Genomic DNA, 23328 nt, shown 5'->3' with positions numbered 1-23328 from the left:
CATCGTCCGGTATGTGGCCGCTCCTCCAAGCATTTCTCCCTGAGGAGGGGCTTTCTGTGTTTTGGAAGCGCAGATCTGGTGACTACGGAATATAACACCGTGATATTAGATTTAAATTATTTGACGAATACATAACCTGGAAACGCCCTTTGTTTGCTGCAAAAATGATATGAAATGCAATTTTGTCCCAGTGGTTTTAGAAAAGAAAAACTGATGAAATGGCACGTTCACTGATAAGTATGGGTCTTGCTGTGGGTATGTTAGGGATTTTAATGTCCGGTCTTCATACCTCAAAAGCGGAGTCGAATTTCGAGAAAGAAAAGAGGTCCTGTCATGGTGCTTTCGATTTATATTTTGTCCTCGACAAGTAAGTACTCTTTTTATTTATGGCTTTTTATTCTCTGATCACTGCACACTGCTGCGCGACCACTCTGACGCCTCCAGACTCGCGAGAGCCACCGAAGTATAAATGATGTATAAACCGACTAAAAGCTTCGAATGCAATAGCACATTTGCTATTAATTACTAATGATTTCGAGGTATTCTGAACAATACTGTTGAAACGGAACGTTTAATAATAAGACAAATCCAAACATTACTATCATTACTAACATTATCCAAACATTACGACTTTAACTGTAACACATGCAATAAAATGCAAAGGTTTAAAAATATCTTATGGTTCTCTTACTGTGGAGTCCTGATGCTTGCGTATTGTCAAAAGGTTTTAGACAGATTTATGAACAGGACTCTTTGCCCCTGGCAAAGCATGGGTTTCTTTTCTCACCTGGTGCTGTTCACATACCATATTTGTGCATCAAAGCAAGGGAGTCTTAATCAAAAGGCAAATGAAGAAATTCTTTTTTAATTGTTTCCTCATTCTGATCACTTCAGTTCAACATGATTCAAAATTATAGATGGACATTAAAAAGTAAGATGGAATGGTTTCATTTGCTTTGTCAATTAGACTGCTTTCAAAGAGAAGCAGACACGCTCTAAGCCAGTTCATGACATCTCAAATATGCTTTGGTGACCACTGAAGCTGTACTTAAACAACAGATGGCATTATATAACTGACTGAGTTTTATCTGATTTAAAAAAAAAGTACAGTTATTTTTGTGTAACTATTCAACTAAATGTTTTCACAACGTTTATCTTAGATAGTTGTTTAAATATGTTTACAGCATTCAGTATATAAGTGTGTAATGAGCTCTCAATGGGTGCAAATAAGGACTACAGTAGGTGTAGGTGTATTTTGAAGTTTCTCAGGACGTGAGAGTTGTATTCAAACAAGTTGGAACAGGCATCAGATCGGTAAATAGTTTTGAGGTCATCAGATTTAGGTGTTTTCCATTATAGAAGATAATATGGCTCATAAATGGATATTTGTCTGAAACTGACTTATTCACATATTAAAAGTGCAGAATTTAAAGGAAACAGCGTAAGTACCTCCAGCTATCCCTTTGTTGTTGCTTGAAGTGTAAACGCTTATTAGTTACACTTCAGTTTGCTCTCCTGTTTGTAAAGTTTTCTGAATGCCTTTAGAGACCTAAGGGATTGCATGCATCATCAAGCTTTTGCCACACTTCCACATTTTTAATCACCTCAATGGTTTTGGCTGAATTTTAGAGGCCTGAAATGCCACTCAGTGACCCTACACTAATTGTAAATATCAACCCATCGGTTCAAAGAGTTTGTGGAAAGTAAAGCCGCTGGTGGGTTTTGCAGAAGTCAAATAGGCTGACTTTTGATCACTGGTGGAACAGAGCTTTATGTACAGTCTTTGTACAGGGCTGACTTTACAGATGTGTCTTAAGATAGAAATATACTGGCCAGCAGCAGTGTTGTATTGCAGATTGACCTTAGTTAAAAAATCTAAAGAAAAAAATGAGGGAAACATCTAGGGAGACTACCACACACTGTTGCATAGTCTTGCTATTCTTTACTGCTGCACTGCACTACTGTCTATCACATAATGTGCCACAAGTATTAGGCCTATAGTACAGGAATATTTAAATACACAAAAGAGAAAGTGTGAATTTTGCAATATTTATGGTCCGCCAAAATTACTTGGACAATAAAACAAAACATATGTATCTAACATTTAAATACACAATATTCAATTTTAAAATAGAGTGTCTATTTACACGGAGTACAAATAGCCCGCCTTGTTGGCAGAGACAAGTTATACTAACTCCGCCCACCAATATGTGAGTGGAATAGAGAAAGTGTAAGGCCACCCTCTCAAACAAAGATTCCAATGGCATAAGGTTCGAAGTCTGTAATTCACCTCTTGCTTAAAACGCTTTTTAACCTTTTTCTATAACCTTACATCATAAAGGTATTTGTTTTCAATAAAATAGATTTAGGGGTAGGGTTAGGGCTTTAATATCTCAATAAGTTGACATTATTTGAATAATTCTTATAAATATAATTATTTACACTCTGTTTTATTTTCAAAATGTTTAATGCACAACTTTATCGGTAAGCATATCGGTAAGAATGCTACTCACCTGTGTAAACAGAACCTACTGCTATTTACACTTAGTGTCGTTTATATAAAATTATATATGGAAACTGTGAAAAAGGAGGTCAAAGATTATTTTGTTAATAACTTACTTTTGCTAGCTAGGAATTAAATTCCCAAATGTATTTTTTTAATCGCCCTGTTATAGTATTTTAGAATTATTTGGGACAATATATAAAAACGCTGCCAAAAGCAAATTATAAAAAGATGGAATTTTGTTTGAATTATTCTATAATACAAATAATATTTCCTGTTTTGTATTTATGGATGGGTTGAATGTCATCTTTATTGTTTGGTTTGTATCATCTATTAGTATTATTTCTTGTCTTAGCCCCTCTTAAAATGTATGCTTTTGAATGTAAACCGTAAACCATCGTGTTTTGTATTTTTTTGTCATAAAAAACATTTTTTATTGCACATTTAATGGATGCAATTGAAATGTCACTGCTTTACATGAAGGTGGTTATGAGGACAATAGGCTATATGTGTTTTTCCCCCACATAAATCACAAAAATATACACTTCTACTGTTAATTTAACACTTAAGAAAAAAGATATCCGCTGACATTCATGCCTGATCATTTAAACTGTGTCGTCAGTATGTCGTTTCCCATCGTGCTTTTCATCAACGCAGTCTGGAGAGTTTTTCGGCACACGTCAGCATGACATCATTTGATTGAGAAAATTTGTCATGATATTTACAATGATAGACAATGATAACTTAATTCGCGATTGCTAAATGTACCTTTTTTTAGGTAACAACTCAAAATTTACCTAAGTATGAAAATGCCAACTAGGAACACGTGATCGCAAATGGCAAAGTTACTTTTTGAACGTTGAATCGGTTGTGATATGGAAACTTCAGTGAAGAAACGTGCTCACTTTTGTTTGATACGCCCCCTAAAACAGGACTGTATACCATTCTCAAGAGTGCACGAACATCCGTTTGGAATTCGTTCAGTACAATCGCCCGGTATCAAAAGTTAAAGAACGGGTTGATACAATACGTCTACTTCACAAATTGGGGACAGAAACCGGAAGTAGGCGAAAACTTTTTCCTGCCGCACTGCTGCAATATCCATTCCTTCATTCCGCTTGTTGTCTCATGTACATTCATTTTATTTACCAAAAACAAAAGTGTGTATAACGCAGTGTTTTGTTTTTCTTGTTTGATTAGGAAACATACCTATGGTAGGTCGGCCTTGCTGTGTTAAAACTGCAATAGCATTACGCGAAGTCGTTCACTTTTGATTACTCCATATATCAAACAAAACAAGTAATGGTACATATCAAAACAGTAATAGCAGTGGAATATAATCCTCCCAAGATGGCGACGCCACTGCAACATCCATAGGGCGTGACGTCAGCTTCACATTCTCTATTAATAATTTCTATCACCCAGGTAACAGCTAAGGTATGCTTATGGTGAAAATGCCATCTTTTCTTTAAAAACAATTGTAGCGTTGAATTTTCTTCGCCAGCTAAATGTGTATACGTTAATGTAGGATTGTATAAAGTCCCCCAGTGTATAAATCATAACTGGTTCTATTGTTAAGCATTTGTGTCTTACCAATTTATTAATAACAATACAAAATGTTTTTTAGTAAATCAAAGTTAATCGTGTTTTATGACCCTTTGTACACGCATAAATGCAGCATTTTTGTGTACATCTGGTGCAGGTGTGCTTAGAACTGACATGAAATTAGCATTGATTGTCTCATGTGGTGTTACAGAGTTGTTTCCTCACCCTTGTCAGAGATGGAGCTGTGAACCTTTTTGGATGCTGATGTAGACGTCAGCTCTGTTTTGGATCCCAACCTGTTACATTCACCCGTTGCCATCTGTTCTCATTTAAACGGCTGGCTTCAGGAGGAAGGGGCGTTGCTCCTGACTAGCAGGAGGCAAATTCATCTGACACAAAGGCAATTAGCCCTTGTTGGGAGCACTTTGAGGCCTATAATTAATTAGCAAGATGCGCACATTTTATAGAGTACTGAGGACTCAAGATAGATAGTAAATGCTGTGTAATTATGTTCAAGGCTGCTGTTATAGTTCACAGAAGGCATTGAAGCTTTGTTTATGTTTATCGAATAGTCTGTAAAATACAGGTTGTGATTCTTTTCTAGATCTGGAAGTGTCAAACACCACTGGATTGAAATTTACTCCTTTGTGGAACATCTTGCAGAGAAATTTATAAGGTGAAGCTCGGCTTTATTTGTATTATACTTGAGTGCTGCGATGAAATCCTGTCGAATATGGTGTTCATTTCTTTTATAGCCCAATGTTACGGATGTCCTTCATTGTTTTCTCCACTCGTGGAACCATAATTATGCCACTCACTGAGAAGAGGTATAGGCAAAACAACCATGATCTTAACCAATCCAGACAACATCCATGTTGCACGTCTACAATTTACACTTCTACACAAAATGTTGTATTTACATTTTAATTACATTTCTCCATTATCTGTCGTTAAGGGATGATATCACCAGAGGTCTAAATATGCTGAGGAGAGAAATTCCAGGCGGTGACACATATATGAACCTTGGATTGGCAAAGGTATATGTATTTTTAATCACCTTTGAATATTTAAAGTCTTCTGATTTACCCATGTTTAAAGTTAAAGTTACATCACGTCAGCCATATTGTTCGTTTCTGTGCATACGCTCCAGTATGTTGTTTTGTGGTACTTGTGTGCTGACATCCCCAGTCAAGTTCCGGCCACTTCCCAACCCCCCACCCCCATTTATCTCCCCAACACTTCATGACCCCTTTTTAAAGCCTGTCATCACAATCATTGATCTGTACACCTGCTTTCCAATTGCAGGCAAATGAGCAAATATATCATAGAATGTATGGTGAGTGTCACTCTGAATCAGCATGCATAGCATTCCCACTTCCACTTGTATTCTGAGAAAGTGATGCTTAATGGGATGATGTTTTATTTTGCAGGGGCAGCCAGTGTTATCATTGCACTGACGGACGGCGAGTTAAATGACTATCAGTTTGTCACAGCGCAGCAAGAGGCAAGTACACAAGCCAGTGATGTCACTGTAGATGTGGCCTGTTCTTTTCTGGCTGTAATCAACAATGGCATGTGCTCAGTGCCAGAGCTGACTTTGTGTTGGCCGTCTGTGTAGGCTCGGAGAGCTCGGTCTATGGGAGCCATCGTATACTGTGTGGGTGTGAAAGACTTTAATCAGACACAGGTAACATCACACCACTGCTCAATGAGTTGCGTTTGTTGGCACCTGAGGTGTTTTGATCTCACCTTGCCTGTGTTGGCATTGTTGTATGGCTGTTTTAGCTGGCCACAATTGCGGACACCATTGAGCATGTGTTCCCTGTGATCGGAGGATTCCAGGCACTTGAAGGAGTGATCGATTCAGTAAGTTTCTTTGATTCATGTGTTATGATTTTCATCTTTAAGTATTACAAGCTTTTTCTTTTTTTATAGATAATCAAGAAATCCTGCATCGAGATTTTAGCAGCTGAACCGTCTAGTGTATGCGCTGGTGGTAAGACAGATCTCATCATGTCACATTGTCTCTTTGCATGAATTCAAAACATTTACATGCATTTACTAGGGCTGTCAAGCAATTTAATTTTTGATCTTATGAAGTACATAATATGTAGATTATAAGAATCTTTACATAACATATGCTGTAGGCCTCTTGCACCTTGTTATCCCAATGCAGCTTTTAACATGGTTTACGAAAAAATAATGTGATTAGACATTAGCAAGAGAACAGTACTACACAATAAGCCCCGTTAAAGGGATTTGTCATCATTTACTCACCCTCAGATTGTTTCAAACCTGGATACATTAGTTTGTTCTGCTAAACTGAAAGGAAAGTGAAAGGAAGATATTTGGACGAATGTCAGTAACTAAACAGATCTCGTCTCCCATTGACTCCCGTAGTATTTATTTTCTCTACTATGGCAGTATATTGGGGATGAGATCTGTTTGGTTACTGACATTCTTCCAAATATCTTTCTCTGTGTTCAACAGAACAAAGACATTTATACAGGTTGGGAACTTGATGGTGAGTAAATTACTGTTTTTTTATTTAAGGGTAAACTTTCCCTTTAACTGTGCTAATCTTGAGAAAGTGGCGAGCGGCTTATTGTAGCTTATGAGTTGCACTTGCCAGAAAATGAAATTTGATCTTGTCTGGACGAAGCTCATCCGCATGTCCGCATCTCCAGGGAGACGGCGCAGTAAGTGCACTCTCGCGCAGTAAGTGCATGCTAATAAGGTCATGTCAAGCCACATCCATCCTCACTGGCCTACACACCAGTGCTCAATGTGGCAGGCCTGTCTGCTGAGCTGCAGCCAATTAAACAAATGGGCATTTCTATGGTTAAGGCGGTGCAGAACCGTAGCACAGCTATTCGGCAGTACCACCGCTAGACAACAGATCTGATGTGGCAAACTAGGCCAAGACGAACCAGCCAGGCAAAAAACGCACAGCTCTCTAATTTCACTTGAGCATTCCTGACAATAAGTTCTCTGTCACGTTGTGAGACATCAAACCACGAAGCACACGGAGGGAGAGAGAGAGCATGCAGTGACCACAAGCACATAACGGCAGATAACACAACAATAACCCTGCAGTCTGTTCGCATACCCGCTTTGTTGCCATCTCCTGTATTAATCTGTTTTTAATTTAATGTAATTTAGAATTTTGGTTCCTGGAGGACATGCGTGTCTACTTGCTTAAAGTCTCAATTTTATATTATTGATGTCAAATATAATGAAAATAGATACGGAGGATGTATTTTCCATTCCTATGCGTTTGACTTTACAATAATATTGTGATGGTTTTAAAATAACTAGACCGAGACTAATGTAGATTTTAATGTTAATGACCCTAAACCGTTCATAATTACGATTAATGAGCATAATCCATAATGAATTCATTGCATCACAATGAATGTCATAATTAATGAAACATATTGCTATACTATTAAATAATTCTGGAAGTAACTCACTGTGCACCAGTTTCACCCATGAGCTACTATTAAAAAAAAAAAAGAGTATATATATAGTAACATAAAAAATCAGAATCATGTTCATGCATAGCATTTCACGCATCTCAACATGGCTTGTTTTTGGGGATAGTTCCATCATGGTACTTTGGTTTGGTTTAGTTATAATGTGAAGGCTGTTCCACCGGAGATCAAACTGATGAGAAGTGACCAGCTCACGCAGCCTGCAAACAGGCCATCACTTTCGTCTTGAGAGGAGGTCCAGCCATCAAACGTGACAGCAATCGTTGCTTTGATTAATCCGCTTCTCCCCTTGAGCAGTGATTGAAGTGTCCATGCTCGGACGTGGCACCTCCGCTCCAAACAGCCTGACCCATCAAACTCTCAGGTGTGGATGGGAAGCGTCAGCTCTCCCGCTCAGCACAGCGGGCGTGAGCCGACAGCGTACCAGCCCCTGCCCACCATCTCGCTGCCAGCGCTGCCCGCTGCCAAGCCACTGTTGACCTTTTTACCCCTGCGCTGTCCTGTCAGAACCCAACACACCACGTCTGACAGTAACACGGGAAGAAAAGGACATAGATGTTGATGCCCGCCTCCAAAATTAAATGGAATTAGCCATTTCGGCTGCACGGACGTCACATTAAGCAGGCGTGAGCAAGAGAGCTGGGCAAATTTAGACACAGAGGTGGGGTGGAGAGGGGCATTTGCATGGCCGACAGGGTTAAGATAATTAGAGAGGAAATGACAGGTTAATTGGATGGGTTGGGAGTGGAATTTGTTTGGGTAGATTTATGAAAAGACAAGGGGATTTTTTTTCGGAGAATATTCAAGCAGCCCAGACATTATGTACTTATGAAGGATTTTTAAAGCTTTGTTTGGAAACCATTGGCACATCACAGCATGCCTGTTTCCAGTTGAATGAGTGAAATGGAAATTCTATCTTAGTCACTAGAACCTCTATGATGTCCTTTTTTTTTATGGAATGCTGAAGAGGTTTAATGTTAAATTTGAATTGATGAATACAAGTAAATGGTGCCCAGGAACCTTTCACCACAAATTATGGATGCACCATAAAAGTAGATTTATTGTCTACAGAAGAAGGAAAGTCACACAAATCTATAATTTATGTATTTTTCGGTTAAACTGATGCACTTATAATGCTAAAAAGTAGTATATAGTCTCTCCAAAAAATATGTACCGTATTTATATAATATATATATATATATATATATATATATAAAGCCACAGAAAGAGAATATTTTCATGTTTTTCAGAATTTACTATTTATAGTGTTTAGGTAAAATGATTTTTTTATTCTGTGAACTACTAAAAACATTCTACCAAATTTCAAATAGAAATATTTATTTTCAGAAAATGAAAACGGGAGAAACAGGTAAAATAACTTTTATTTTTTTTAGATCGCAGATAATACAAATATGAATGTATAAATATTTATTTACCGTATTTAGGAAAAGTAAAATAATGTCTTTCACTTTGCTGTTGGATGACTTTGTCACCTTTAAGGTTTAATTCTGTTGAAATTTAACAAACATAATTCTTTAACATAGAGGAATTCACTCAAATGCCCTCAAATCTCTGTCCAACACACACACACGGATGCGCTCGATGCCATCAGTAAGGTCACATCCACTCTGTGTCCTCTGACGCCCACTGAGACAGGTTCTAAGTGAACATGTTTTTCTCTCTAACATATGCTGCTTAGCAGCCGTCAGAAGGTCTACAGCATCGCCTCGGGGGTCTCAAAGGTCAGGCAGCCAGCATTGTCGGCCACCAACGCAGCACCCCCAGCTACACGACTCCAAGAGATTTGTGAACCTCTTCACTTTTATTATTAGCACCAGTGGAGCAAATGCATTTTTTGCAGAGTTGAGTTGAGTGTTCCTGAAAGGTTAAGGATGGAAAAACAAGCCCTCCAGCTAAACACACTTGATAATTTTACAGTATATGCTTGTTTCGAAAAGGTCTGTATGAGACAAAGATCCACAGGAGATCTGGCACAGCCTTACAGGGGGCTTACAATAATAAATGCATATCACTAATAAAAAGAATTTCATGTCTTTCTATTTTAAATTCACAAAATATGAATTTGAATATGCAGCAAACAGACCCTCTGAAATGTTATAAATGTCTTCTTGTTTCATTTCTCCTAAGATTCGTTTCAAGTCGTTGTCAGGGGAAATGGATTTTTGCATGCAAGGAACATCAAACAGGTTCTGTGCAGCTTTAAAATCAACGATACTGTTACATTGGGTATGTTATATTACATTGCAAGGAAATCAGATTGAAAACCTTATTGTTAAAATATATATTTTCATGCTATTTATTTGCAGATGAGAGGCCTGTCAGTATTGAAGACACGTTGCTCCTTTGCCCCGCACCGGTCATAAAAGAGACTGGAAGGTGGGTGCTCTTCACACTGCCATTTTTATGCATTACATGTTGGTACCCTTGAAAATTAGGGTCAATGTCATGAAGAATTACGCTTATCTGTCAATCTCCACACACCCTAACACGTGGAGACAACAGGCATGTGGTGTAAAAAGCCAGAGATGAGCTTATAATTAGCCCGCACGAAAGATTGGCCACCGTGGGCTTGACCTGCGTGAAGTTTTCAGTGAGTGTGCGCTTTAGCCCAAGGCTCTGGTGATGTTCTCAGCTGAGAAAGAAAAGAACAGACCGTGAAATACAGTGCCAGAGCAAAGCCCTCAAGAGTGACCACAGGTTGCTTATAAGGCCTTCCACAGCAAATGAGCTTCCACTGGCGTAATGATGTGTACCGTCGGCTCTAGACACCTTGAGGATTTCATACATCTTGTTCATGTCAGGAAGATTCCTTGAGATAGTTTGAGTCTCCTTCATGTCCCGTTGAGGGATTTTGTCGTGGCACTTAAAAACAATAAAGCTGTATTATTTAACACATCATTTGATTGAATCTACACTGGTTCACTGGCAGTTGTGGTCTTGGATATATATATATATATATATATATATATATATTTATGATACAACAGGTTTTTGTTCAATAAATCAATATTTAATAAAGCAGCGCAGCTTGTCAGTGAGCATACATAGAATTGTTGTTTCTTTCTTGAGATTATTGTGTTATAGCCTCTTTGAGTCTCTCTCGCAGACATATTTGTTTTTATAAGTCCTAAAAGTAGATAAAAACATTCTGTCTTGACACTTTCTGCCATCTGGTTATATAAACTTAAATGGATAGTTTGCCCAAAAATGAATTCAGTCATCATTTACTCACCCTTGTTATTTCAAACCTGTATGACTTTCTTTCTTCCACAGAACACTAAAGAATGTATTTTGGAGTTGTTAAAGGAGTAATATGACACTGCTAAGATGAATATTATCGTTTGTTTTAGATGTAATTAATTTATGTATACACGATTTAAGGTTCAACAACGCCGTATTTTCCACATACCGTGCTTGTTTGTATCTCGTCTTTGCCCCGCCTCTCTAAAACGCACAGATTTTTAACACAGCTCATCGATCTGAAAAGCAAGGTGTGCTATGATTGGCCAGTTAACTAGGGCATAGTGAAAATGTAACACCTCTTACCACATTATTTGAAACATCTGGTTCCAAAGCAATTGTACAGACAAGTACGCCCACATTTCTTAGTTAAATCATACCACGAACTGACGTAGACTTGTGGGGGTGTGGTAACACGAGGCATTTCACGAAGGTCTGGGTGAGCATTCACTTTTTAATAGAATGCATCTTATGTTCCGACACTTTAATTTTTGCAATCTTAGGTGTCTTAGACATGCATGGACGAAAGAAAGTCCTACCGGTTTCAAATGAAAAGAGCTTGAGTAAATGATGACAGAATTTTCATTTTTGGTTAAACTATCACTTTAAATGTTGAGTAAATGATGTCCTGCATTGTAGAAGTCAATGGTCTGCTATTTCTTGATTTCTGAGGGGTTTAGAAAAGGCAAACCGCACAGACTGCCCTCTCCTCCTCCGCACCCGCGTGAGACGAAGCCGTCAGCTCTGTCACCTAAACACGTGGTGACTGAGAGGCCTTCTGAAGAAATCCACAAAAAGAGCCAGTCGCCTCCTGATTGATGGAAAATGAGATGGATCTGTCACTGGTAACCCCCCTCCCCCCTTTCTTCCTGTTGTGCCCCCCTTCAAACCCTCCCCCAGTTTGCCAACAGAGTGGCACTGGAAGGGCTGTCGAAGACAGACACGAAAGACAGAGAGAGGATGGGGGGCAATACCCCTTTAGTAACTTATTTTCAGCAGGAAATGTGTGACATCTTTCAGCAGATCGCTGCTCTAACTGCCTGTGGTAGAGCCAAACATGGAAGTTCCCTGAGAAATTGTCACGCGAAAACTGGACACAGCACCGTCGATTTTGATGTCTATAAGCAATACCAACCCATCCTTTTCCTTCTTCTTTCTCAATACACGATTTTTATCCACATCACATGAGATACATACATATCTGACATCTCAAGTGAGGGTTAGTTTTGACATGCATAGCTCTGCCGAGATAGGGCTTATCTGTCAAGTTCCTGTGCCTACATGCTTTGAGCGTGCTGGTCTCTGAGGGTCGGAGTTGTTATCGGCTCACGAGGAATGCACTGGAAGTCTTTTAAGCAGCTGTGTCAAACAAACATTTACCACTGCTGAACCATTTTCTTACCCAGGCACCAAATTCCACATGATAAAAAGAAATGCTGAATTTAATCTAATTTAATGAGTCCATTACAAGCTCGCACATGTTAGTCAGAGGAATGTGATGGGTATGCTTTATTGAAAGGGTGTGACTGTTTTTCTCTCGCAGGGTGATATATCTGCAGGTCAGCATGAATGAGGGTTTGTCCTACATCACAAGCTCAGTGCACATCACCACCACCGAGTGTGTGAGTAGATCTGTCTAAAACATGACGCCTGAATATTTTTATCACTTTCTATCACTTACTTTCATTTCTTTATCTTTTCCTTTCTCTTTCGTTACTCTTTTGAGGTCTCCTCTGCTTTCTTTCATCAGAGGAGTCTGGTTTGGTCACGTAAGTTTGAATAAGATGTCAAAAAAGAAAATCTGTTTCTTTGAACACCTGTTTCCCTTTTTAATTGTAATCTAAAACACCTCACTTAATCTCCTAGGTCCTGTTTCAAGACACCTAAATCTTAAAAACACTTAGATGCAATTGTAAGGATATTGTCACTCGTGTTCTTAACCTAACTTGGACTATCATTGGTAGAGTAAAATAAGGTCTTTGGTTAACATTATTTCTAACAGACTGTGCTGTTTTGTTCTACAACATAAAGTACACAATCACACTTTTTAGCAATTTTTTGGAATTTTTAGGCTTTTGGGAGTACAGACTCATGAAGATGTATGTTTCTCTCTGAACACAGTTTGATGGGACCATCCTGCTCATCTCATTACTTGTCATCTCTCTGTTGGTGGGTCTAGTGTTGATGTGGTGGTTCTGGCCGCTGTGCTGTACTGTGGTACGTCCTTTTCAGTTTCAACCCCAAAAATGATAAAACTCTACATATTTATTTTATTTTGAATGGCACATTTGTGACCCTGGACAACAAAACCAGTCTTAAGTAGCAAAGGAAGATTTTTAGTAATTGCCAAAAATACAAGGTTTGGGTAAAAATGACTGAATTTTCTTTTATGCAAAAATCATTAGTATATTAAGTAAAGATCATTGTAGTAGAGTGGTTCGAGTGGGCGAGACCGTGGTTCGAGTCCGGTGAGTAATTGTGAATTAGCGCCAGCTGTGCGCACACCGGGCTCGAATCACGTAGGAGATGGGAGCATAAAAGGAACGAGCGACCGGACCGTCGGAGAGAGAGGACCGGGCCCGAACTTGTGTTTGTATTTATGTTTATGTTATTTCGCCGGCGGTCGTCCGTGAGGGGCCGCCGGCTGTTTTTATTTCTGTTAATAAATGTTTAATGTCTGCCGGTTCCCGCCTCCTTCCTTCCATTTTATTGAGATTTGTTACAATCATGTTCCATGAAGATATTTGATAAATTTCCTACTGTAAATGTATAAAAACTTTATCTTTGTGAATGGATTGCCTTCTGCAGTGCCTCAGATTAACAACTTCAAAGGCGGTTTTCTCAATATTTAGCTTTTCATGCACCCTTAGATTCCAGCTTTGTAAACTGTGTTGTCCTGCCAGAAAGTATCCTTTACTAACAAACCATATATCAATAGAAACCTTATTTCTTCAGTTTTCAGATTATTTAAAAAACTCAATTTCGCAAAAATTGACCCTTAAGACTGGTTTTGTCGTCCGGGGTCACATTAAGACTTGGAGAAAAACATCTATAAAAATAAAACATCTGTCAAAGTATATGCAATTAAATATATTTTTGCATTGTATCTTAATTATCTAAACATGTTATTTCCAGTGAATATTATAAGAGAAAATGAAGAATTTATTGTTATTATGCTGAATCGCGTTGTTATATACAATCGACATTCCAGAGATACTCAATTCATATAATTTTCATGCTAACAGTAATAAAACATATGTTGGCGTTAATCACACTTGCACAACCCTAATCTCCGTTAAATACAGTGTTGTTATGCTATTCTGTGCTTAGATGACATTTTTGTACTGATATTGGTTTCTCTTTTAGGTCATCAAGGATCCGCCTCCACCCCCGCCGCCTGAACCTGTGAGTCCAAATTTTCAATCCAAGTGTGTGAAAACAGCCATATACAGGAAAATGTACAGTCGATATGAATCAGGCCGCTAAAAAGGCAGACTATACGCGATAAAAACAAACAACTTCCATAACCTAATTCAACTGCGTACCAGAAATACCATAATCCATTCCAAACCATATTTGTTCTCTGCCAGTGAAAGCTACTATGAGTGTAAATGCTTCGAAAAGTCGCCGTCACCATGTAAGGGCATTTTCAACCTCAGATACACACTCGGTCTGAGCAAACTGTACAAGTGAGTGTGGAAAACCTAGGCTGTGAACAAGACAGACTGGAGTGCAGTGCAAGTGGGCAGTGGGGACCACGGGCTGAACTGCAGGAAGACTGAATGGCAAAATGCGGGGAATGCCTCATAATGATCTTCTTGTGTTTGCTTTGTTACAAGAGGTCAAAGGCAAGCAGTCACCGAGGCTGATGGCAAATAAAAGAGCTTTGTGGAAATGGCTTTAGAATGTGCATCTGTGCCTCTTAACACTGAGAGTGTAAACAGGGCGCTCTGTCTCCGTGGCTTCTATGGGCGGAAGTTTCCCTTTGATACGAAGACACAATGCGGTGGCCGCTTTTGTGACTAGCGTGACTTGACTGCGTCTTTGTGTTTATTTTATGCGTGTAGACTAATGTTTAGACAGTGATTTGAGCATTGTCCTTCCTGCATTGATTGTATGCCAATTGTATTTTGACTTACTTAACGCTAAGTAATCTTGTGTATTTGATTCTCAGGACTCTGAAGATGAAGATGGCATGCCCAAGAAGAAATGGCCTACAGTAGATGCATCCTACTATGGAGGAAGAGGAGTGGGCGGAATCAAAAGGATGGAGGTGATGTTGCCCGTTGAGCTCATAGGGTGCGATTCAACTTCACATAGGGTGTCATTTGATCATAGGTTAACACAGGCTTCAGGGGAATAAAGACCACACGGGATGTGTGATGTTATGAACCCTCAAGCCTTTAGAACACGTCACTATGACCTTAAATGCTCACTGTCTGTCTGGTGCCAAAACTAGATCATATGACAGCGCAGGACACGTCTGTGCCTGTAGATCTACTCCTGTAATTTGCAACAGTAGCTATTTTGAAAGACCCGAGGATTATTGTCCTTTATAAAATAGATGCTTCATTCTAATTGCATGTTGAATGCACTACTTAGTAACACTTTGCTATAGTGTGAATGTATTATTAAGTGTTTTGCTTTTCTGGGGGGTTGTACTGTAGGTCCGTTGGGGTAACAAGGGCTCCACTGAGGAAGGAGCTAAATTGGAAAAGCCAAAGAATGCCGTAGTGAAAATGCCAGAGCAGGAATATGAACCCTATGAACCGAAAGCCAGACGGCCTAATGCACACAGATTTGCCCACCACAGAAAGTGGTACAGTCCTATACAGGTACACAGGTTTTTACTTACATTTATACAGGTACAAATGTTTTTAGAATTACATGACATCTTAACATAAATTAATGAGATTCCAATTTTCTGAAAGATTTTAATGTAACAGTTTTGCTTGTTCTTTAGGGAAAGCTGGATGCTTTGTGGGCCCTTTTCCGTAGAGGATACAACCAGGTTTCACTCATGAGACCTCAGCCTGGAGATCAGGTACAACCATATTAGAAAACAGTTCCATATCCCAAACAACGTTCTTTGTCTTATTCTAATGTATTCATTAAGTCTATTTATAAATCTACCTTCAGTCTGTTATTTGTAAACGTCCAAATGAGGGAAAGAACTGATTTCAATTTCTTAGTTCTGTGTTTACGTTGAAAGAGTTTGTGTTATTGCATTCCAAGTTTTCTTGATTAGTTTGTGATTTTAAGATTGGAATTTTAAGATTTCAATCTATGAAAGTATGAACAAATAATGCATGATGACTGTGATTTTATTTCTTAAGGTTTTGTCAAAGCGATAGTTCATCCAAAAATGATTTTGTGATCATTTGTCATTTCAAACCTGTATGACTTTCTTCTGCAGAACATAAAATAAGATATTTTAAAGAATGTTGGTAACCTAACAACGGCCATACCCATTGACTTGCATTAGTTCTGTTCATACTTGAAAGGGAAAGTGAACGGGTACCGTCGCAGTTACTAACATTCTTTAAAATATCTTTGTTCGTGTTTTGCAGAAGAAAGAAAGTCGTACAGGTTTGTAATGACAAGAGGGTAAGTATATGATGACAGAATTTTTTTTGGTCAACTTGTTAAGTGGAAACAGTGATGCCTTCATTATTTATTTTTCTACTATTTGTTTTGTTTTACACTTGTCAGACACAATTTTGGAGTTAAAATTTGTCAGAGTTTCTTTAGTCAGAGAAACACCCTCATGCTTTTTCCTGCGAGTGTTGTGGTTCATCCCTCAAGACAGTGTGACTTTCCCATCCCCACTGAGCATGCTCTGTATCCCAGACAGGAAATAGCAGTCTAATTGCGTTGTGTTCTTGTATTCTCATGCCGCTCATAATTCCTCCCCACATGGAACGGTCGTGTGGCCAAGCACAGTCTCTCATTCTTCTCCCGTCTTTGTAAGAGACGTCGCTCAGTTTCTGCTCTCTCTTCAGCCCGCATTATTCCATCAGCATAGGCCGTGGCATGGCAACACATCTGTGCGGCAATGAAAGGCATCTTTCATGTGTGCCACAGCGTCTCGGGCTGTACAGTATGATCCTATTGTAACTTCACTGTCCCCAGTAGATGGACTGATCTGATTTACTCTGGTTTTATTTTATACGGCTTCATAATGATCTGCTTGTCTGAGGGAGTCAGAGTCCAGCTGCTCTGTGTGAGCTTCTGAAGGTGCTGGAGAAGGCGGCAGACTATGTAAAGGAGATGGTTTGGGTGGAAACAGCTGTGCCATTCAGGGAAGCTTTGAGCGTTGTGGTGTGCTTTATGCCCACCTGCAAAACAATTCACTATGAGCTGGGGTCGTCTAGACACAAATGGATCGTTGTGTCCAAACAAGACCTTTGGTGAGATACAGACAGCTTAATCTCTGATTTTAAATCGCTGTATAATTCGTTGTCTTTCTTTTGACTGTTTCTTTAACCCGTACCTTCCGTTAAAACCTAAGCTTAGCTAAAACTTTGTCACATACTGTATTTCATTATTTTTGTACGTTGATTAGTTGTCAGACATTTCATTGGTTTAGCAATGCTTGTGCTTATATTTAATAATTACAAAGGATCAATGTTTTATACATTTGCATAGTTCTGTCACAATCTGAGATGTTTACTACTCAAATAATGTGCCCATTGACATCATCGCAATATGTTTTGAAATGAAATAGATGTTATAATTGAATTTTTTTTGGTTTATTTTTTAACCAGACTCAAAATACAAGTATAAAGATGCAGAGGCGTTTAAAGTGATTGTTCACCCAAAAATGAAATATCTGTCATCATTTACTCAGCTTCTTGTCATTTTAAACATCTACGATTTTCTTCTGCAAAATGAAAAGAAGATATTTTAAAGAATGTTGGAAACCAAAAACCAGTTCAGACACAAAACCCATGCAAGTCAATTGAGACCAACTGTTTTCGTTACCCAACATTTTTTTAAATATCTTCTTTTGCAGTTCGCAGAGGAAAACGGGTCACACAGTTTTGAAATGTAAGTAAATGATGACTCCCATTTCAGTTTTGGTGCATGTCTCTTTAAATGATAATGAGTTACAGTGCGCCCCAAAATCCCAAAATCCGCTTTGGACATCACAACCGGAGCGAAATCTGAACGGCACGATTTTTCATATGCTAGCAGGGAAAGGCACACCAAATTAAACTTACTGCGTTCTTATTTTTCACGTTTTCAAGGTTGCTAGATGCACCGGGGACCCGATTATAGCACTTAAACACAGAAAAAGTGGGATTTTCATATGATGTCTCCTTTAAATGAGTACCCCCACCTATTAAATTGAAGTGTCTACTGATGCTAGCTCTGAACTATTTACAATATGTGTAGTATTGACACAATATTAATAATCATGATTATTTATATTCCATTATGGTATATTGTGACCTCCTAATGAGCACTAATGCATTTTTATTATTATACACTAAAGCTTTGAATTCCTTTGAAGTCCGATCAACCTTCTTATATTATGAATGAATGCTAAACATTAACTTGTATGACCTAAACTAATGTTCCACAGATGGTTCTAGGGTCAAACTCTTTACCCATAAGCCTCAGCGCACACATTGTGATGCAATGGTGACAGCCTTGCTTTATTGCCTGCTTATAGTTGTTGTGCAAAGAAAGAAGCTCTTGTTGTTAAAAATCTTTGTTGGTCTTTTTGTCTCCCTTGTTTACAACCCTTACCTCACATGGTCACTATCTGCCCCCTCACGTCCGAGAGCCATTACCATCTGAGACAAAGAAAATCTGTGGGATAGAGAGCGTTTGTGTTTTGTTTTTCATAATGCCCCGCATGAATGTAAAAGTTGTTACAAGAAAGGCTCTGGTTAACAGAAGGATGTGGCTTTTTAACATAATTTATGAGAGAGGCTGAATGACTTGCCTCTGCAATTGTTCTCTGGGGTTTCCCTGTCCCGTCTTCTGTTTTTTTATGTCACAGAGGTCTACGGTAGAGTTTAGCCCTCATGTAACCAAAACTTGGTGGTCTCATTTAACAGCTTATTAAACAGAGAGCCCCATAATGTGACATGGGGCCAATTCAGCAGGGTTTTATTGTGATGGTCCATTGTCGGGTTGGCGGGGGGTGGCGATGAATGATTCAGGTCTACTTGGCTGGGGGGCACAGCCATCACTTTGCCGGTCGTGTGCGACGAAACGGACAATTTGGCGAGCGGCACAGCAACAGGCCCACACGAGGGTAAGCATATGGTCAGAATGAGAATGGATACTCATGAATACTGTGCAGATGTGTGTGCAGGGAGAGAGGAAGAGCAATCTAGCCATATGCTGTTAAATCACTGTGGATGGTCTCCAGCAGGCTACAAGCTTCTGTTGGCTTTACATGGTGGTGATGGAGCTAAAATGTGTATGTTTTGTGTGTTAAATCACAATGGGTGGTTTCGGCTTTCTTTCAAGATGCAGATACTTTGTGTTTAAATATTTCGTTTAAATTGATGTGGAAGACCAGATCACACCTGAATTTGCATTCTCAAACTTTTTTAATTCCGTAATGCAACATACAAATGAGACAAGTAAGGGTGAGGATATAATAAAAAATATTTAAATTATAACAAGAATCATATTTATGGGTCAGTTTGCCTATATCTGTAGTCGAATGCTATACGGGGCTTGAACAAAACGAATATATTTTTTCTGTCACAGTTTAGCTAGTGGCCTTTAAACTCTCCATCTGTTTGTCTGATACACACTCAAACAGCATGACAGAAGCTGGCGCCCCCGTAGAACCAGTCCTTTCCACTCAAGGGAAAGTAATTCAAATGTTCAGAGTTGTGAGAGATCAGAGCAGGACAGTGAATTATTTACATGGTGCTTTTTTGTTAAAGGTTAATATAACAATCGCTTTGTGCATTCTTGATTGTTTTTAAAAAAAATGTTTGTCAAAAGTCAAATTTATTATTGATATTTACACAGTTATTCCCACATGTAACATAGTTTATTCGGATATTAGGATGTTTACACTTACATTTACATTTACATTACATTTAGGCATTTGGCAGAAGCTTTTATCCAAAGCGACTTACATTTTTTTTCTTTATCCTATACATTTTACATAGGTATGTGCAATCCCCTGGGATCGAACCCACAACCTTACATTGTTAAAGCAATGCTCTTACCACTGAGCTACAGGAAAGCTAAGCAACTTGCCAAGCAACTTAGCAACGTGTTGCATTAATATAGAATTACATGTTTCTGATGTGTAACTACTCATTTTTAGGTCAAGGCTCTAAATATGGCTTATATAATGCAAATTTAGAGTCAAAACTAAATGTTTTATGATAAGCATTTAATACTATTCACTGTAGTGATTATTATTATTTTTTACCATAGACTTATTATTGTTTATTAAGTACCCCATTTTATAGACAAAATAATTTTAGTTTACATTTACATTTTTTATTTTATAGAAATGATACAGTCAATTGTTTTAAAATAAATGTTTAAAAAAAATTGTACAAAAAACATACATTTATTCTGTTTATAAGTATGCATGTAGCCAAGTGTACTGCATTTGAGAGGAAAAGATTTAGACGCTTTCTCTCGATGCACTTGCATATGAATACATCACATTTCTTAAGCCTTGTGAACACCAAAAGTGGGTGTGGTGGTGTCATCCAGAGTTTCATTTTTTGCACTAAATGAGGCGTAAAGAGAGTTTTGAATGGCTCGGGTCAGTCTTTCTCTAAATTTGAACCCCAAACTCTAACAGTTCCTTCTATAAGATCAGCCTTTTTGACAACAATGAATCACTTCATTTTAAGAATGTATGCTTTCTCCTAGTCCAGTCTTTTTCACTATGTGCTACAACACCGTGTTTCACAAATAGCTATTCTTAACGCTCTCTGCAGCGAGTTTTCAACCCCACCCCCATGATTTTAGGGACAGAATTGCAGTTGACAGCTGAGTTTCTGAATGTCTGAAGAGCTGTGGGTTCATCTCCTGGGCATTTCGAGCAAGCTAGCAAGAGAACGCAGAATAGGATCAGCTGCAGCATATCTCAAGCTTCTGTTTTCGAATCCCACCCATTTCATAGAGAAGATCTCCAACTTGTCACCTCTGGTGTTTACCCTCACGTTGAGTTGGAAAAACAGCATATCAGTACAAAAGACAAAGACTGGCCTTTGTTTTATTCCTGGAGAGGGCAAAAGTGATGGCAGAGAGAGTAGAGTTTCTGTTTTTAACTGATAGTGATTCAGCCATCTGTCCTGTTACTGCAGGGACGATGCATCAACTTTACCCGAGTGAAAGCAGAGGAGCCAAGGTCACCTCCGCGCAGCCACCTTTCACCTCCGCCGCCCCCTCCAGACCATCAGCCACTAATGCGGCCGGCCGTATCTCCTCCGCCCACAAGACCACCATCCCGTGGACCCTCCATCAACCGCTCACCCCCAGGACCTCCACCGGCCCGAGCACCCCCAGGCCCCCGTGGACCCCCTCCATCTCGACCCCCACCCTGCCCTGGGAACAGCCATTGAAAACAATGGAGGGCCTTGAGAAAGCTTGTGATATTTACTAGTGGCACTGGTTTCCCACAGTTTCAGATTGTAGGTTTGTTGATCTGGATTTGATCTGTTTATTTGGAACGAATCAAATGTTCTGTGACTTATCTGTTTATGTGTTGACCATAAGGTGAGGCTCTGCGTTCAACAAAATGGTGGCAGAGAATATAACACGTGCAAAATGGATGAAAAGGGTTTAAAGCACTTAAAAACTTTTGAATGTTAACTATGGGTGTTTTCATTAGCATTTAGCATGTGAATTTGTGTCTGAATGGATGGAAAACAAGGTTGGAGATAAACAACATAAATTATTTTATAGTAAGTATGGTATACATTGTGCCCTGTTTTAGCTTTAAAAGTGTGGAGTCGCAAAATTTTAATTTTGTCAGGACCACTGTCCTAAAATATTTTATGCAAAATTTAAAGGGGTCATATGGTGCGAATACGTGTTTTTCTGTGTCTTTGGTGTTTTATAAGTGGCCCATGCATGTATTAGACACGTAAAATTGCAAAAATGTAAGTGTCGAAACAGAAGATGCATCTAAAAGCGAATGCTCACCCAAACCTGCCTGAAACGCTGAGTGTAACAACACCCCCACAAATCTACGTCAGTTCGTGGTATGTTTTGACTGAGACCGCCCAAATGTATTAAGGAAGTAAGGTGGTCGTACATGTCAGTAAAATTGCTTTGGAAATTGATATTCCCAAAAATACATCGTTTTTTAACCTTAAATCTATAACAAACAATAGTATTCGTTTTAGCCGTGTCATATCAGCCCTTTAAGTTTGGCGGAAGGAAACTGTTCTGGGCAAACTCGGCACGATTAAGAACCTGATAAGGAGCAAAGGCGACTTAATAGGACGAAGTCTAGTATGTGTTGTATGGCTATTGGTCAATGTTGATTAGCTGAACCTGTAATGATTGGCTGATGCAAGCTAAACTCACGTGACCTGCCAGAACTGACGCTATGCTTGGTTAGAAATTCTGATGCGTTATGACTGCAGGGCAGTACAAACCGCTTATTTATTTAGCCTTGTGTTCCTGGTAGGCACTTGAATATAAAATGACAGGGTGTCCACCGGTGGTACACGACACATTACATGATGTTTTATATATTTTGTGCATTTTGCTTGATGAATAATTAATAGACATGTGTATACAGCAAGAAAACATTAATGGGCTTTACATCCTGTGCATTATCTGTATGTGCTTATCTACTTGAAATCATATGTGAATGTTATTTGGCTTCATTAATAAAAAATCAACCTTTCTCCCTTTCTTCTGATGCGAGAAAATCAATAACATCCTTTGTTTCATGTAAATACAGTAATGAAAGCGTAAGTCATATTTCATCCTAAAAAGAACTGAAAATGCTTTTACAGTTCATTATAAAATCAATCTGTTGAAATGTCAAACAACGTTTGACATGTTCTTTGAATTCTCTCTCACGCTTAACATTTTCTGTTGAATTCCTATATGTGGTGATCACAGATGTGCTGGGTTTAGTTATCAAAATTCTAAGCCTTCATTATCACATGCATAGTTTCCCTGTACAATAAAAGTATTGCATTGCTTTCCACTGTCTGTGTGCCATTCATAGAAAAGTAAAATTATGAATTCTGAAGACAAACTTTCCACCTTTGATGAATATCCTGATTCCTGATCCCGATTCCTCGCCCCACTGTTAAAACCTCCATAAAGAATTCATACTCAGCGGGGTGATGAATCACGTCATGTAACATGACATGATTAATATGGTCTTCTGACTGCAGCTCCTTTGGCTGGGTGCACTGAATTCTCTGTCAGTGTGTTGACAGTAGCCACAAAACCTGGAGCCCTGTGGCTGCTCTGCAATGTTCCTATTAGAGCCACTGACAGCCACACATTATGACTAATATCCCTCAGCCTGCTGTGCTGAGACACCTCGATATTATT

The 23328-nt window shown here is 38.9% G+C and overlaps 1 protein-coding gene across 1 annotated transcript; it reads left to right on the top strand.

Moving 5' to 3' along the window:
- Nucleotides 1-45: 45 nt before the first annotated feature.
- Nucleotides 46-22967, top strand: antxr1d (ANTXR cell adhesion molecule 1d). The gene is made up of 18 exons (XM_056761113.1): nucleotides 46-367; nucleotides 4653-4724; nucleotides 4804-4875; nucleotides 5004-5085; nucleotides 5354-5384; nucleotides 5479-5552; nucleotides 5667-5735; nucleotides 5834-5914; nucleotides 5984-6044; nucleotides 9691-9789; nucleotides 9870-9939; nucleotides 12347-12425; nucleotides 12925-13020; nucleotides 14170-14208; nucleotides 14978-15076; nucleotides 15471-15638; nucleotides 15767-15847; nucleotides 21111-22967. Exons 1-18 carry the CDS (start codon nucleotides 219-221, stop codon nucleotides 21366-21368), a joined length of 1680 nt encoding a protein of 559 aa, XP_056617091.1. The 5' UTR covers nucleotides 46-218; the 3' UTR covers nucleotides 21369-22967.
- The last annotated feature ends 361 nt before the right edge of the window (nucleotides 22968-23328 follow it).

The sequence above is a fragment of the Triplophysa dalaica genome, chromosome 11 (genome assembly GCF_015846415.1).
Source record: "Triplophysa dalaica isolate WHDGS20190420 chromosome 11, ASM1584641v1, whole genome shotgun sequence".
In the NCBI taxonomy this organism is placed as follows: Eukaryota; Metazoa; Chordata; class Actinopteri; order Cypriniformes; family Nemacheilidae; genus Triplophysa; species Triplophysa dalaica.
This window is presented reverse-complemented; position numbering and strand designations above follow the sequence as displayed.

Coding starts and splice junctions, on each gene's coding strand:
- antxr1d (XM_056761113.1), top strand. CDS start 219: ATGGCACGTTCACTGATAAGTATGGGTCTTGCTGTGGGTATGTTAGGG. Junction 5,385..5,478: donor AATATATCATAGAATGTATG/GTGAGTGTCACT, acceptor TTTATTTTGCAG/GGGCAGCCAGTGTTATCATT. Junction 5,736..5,833: donor AAGACTTTAATCAGACACAG/GTAACATCACAC, acceptor TGGCTGTTTTAG/CTGGCCACAATTGCGGACAC.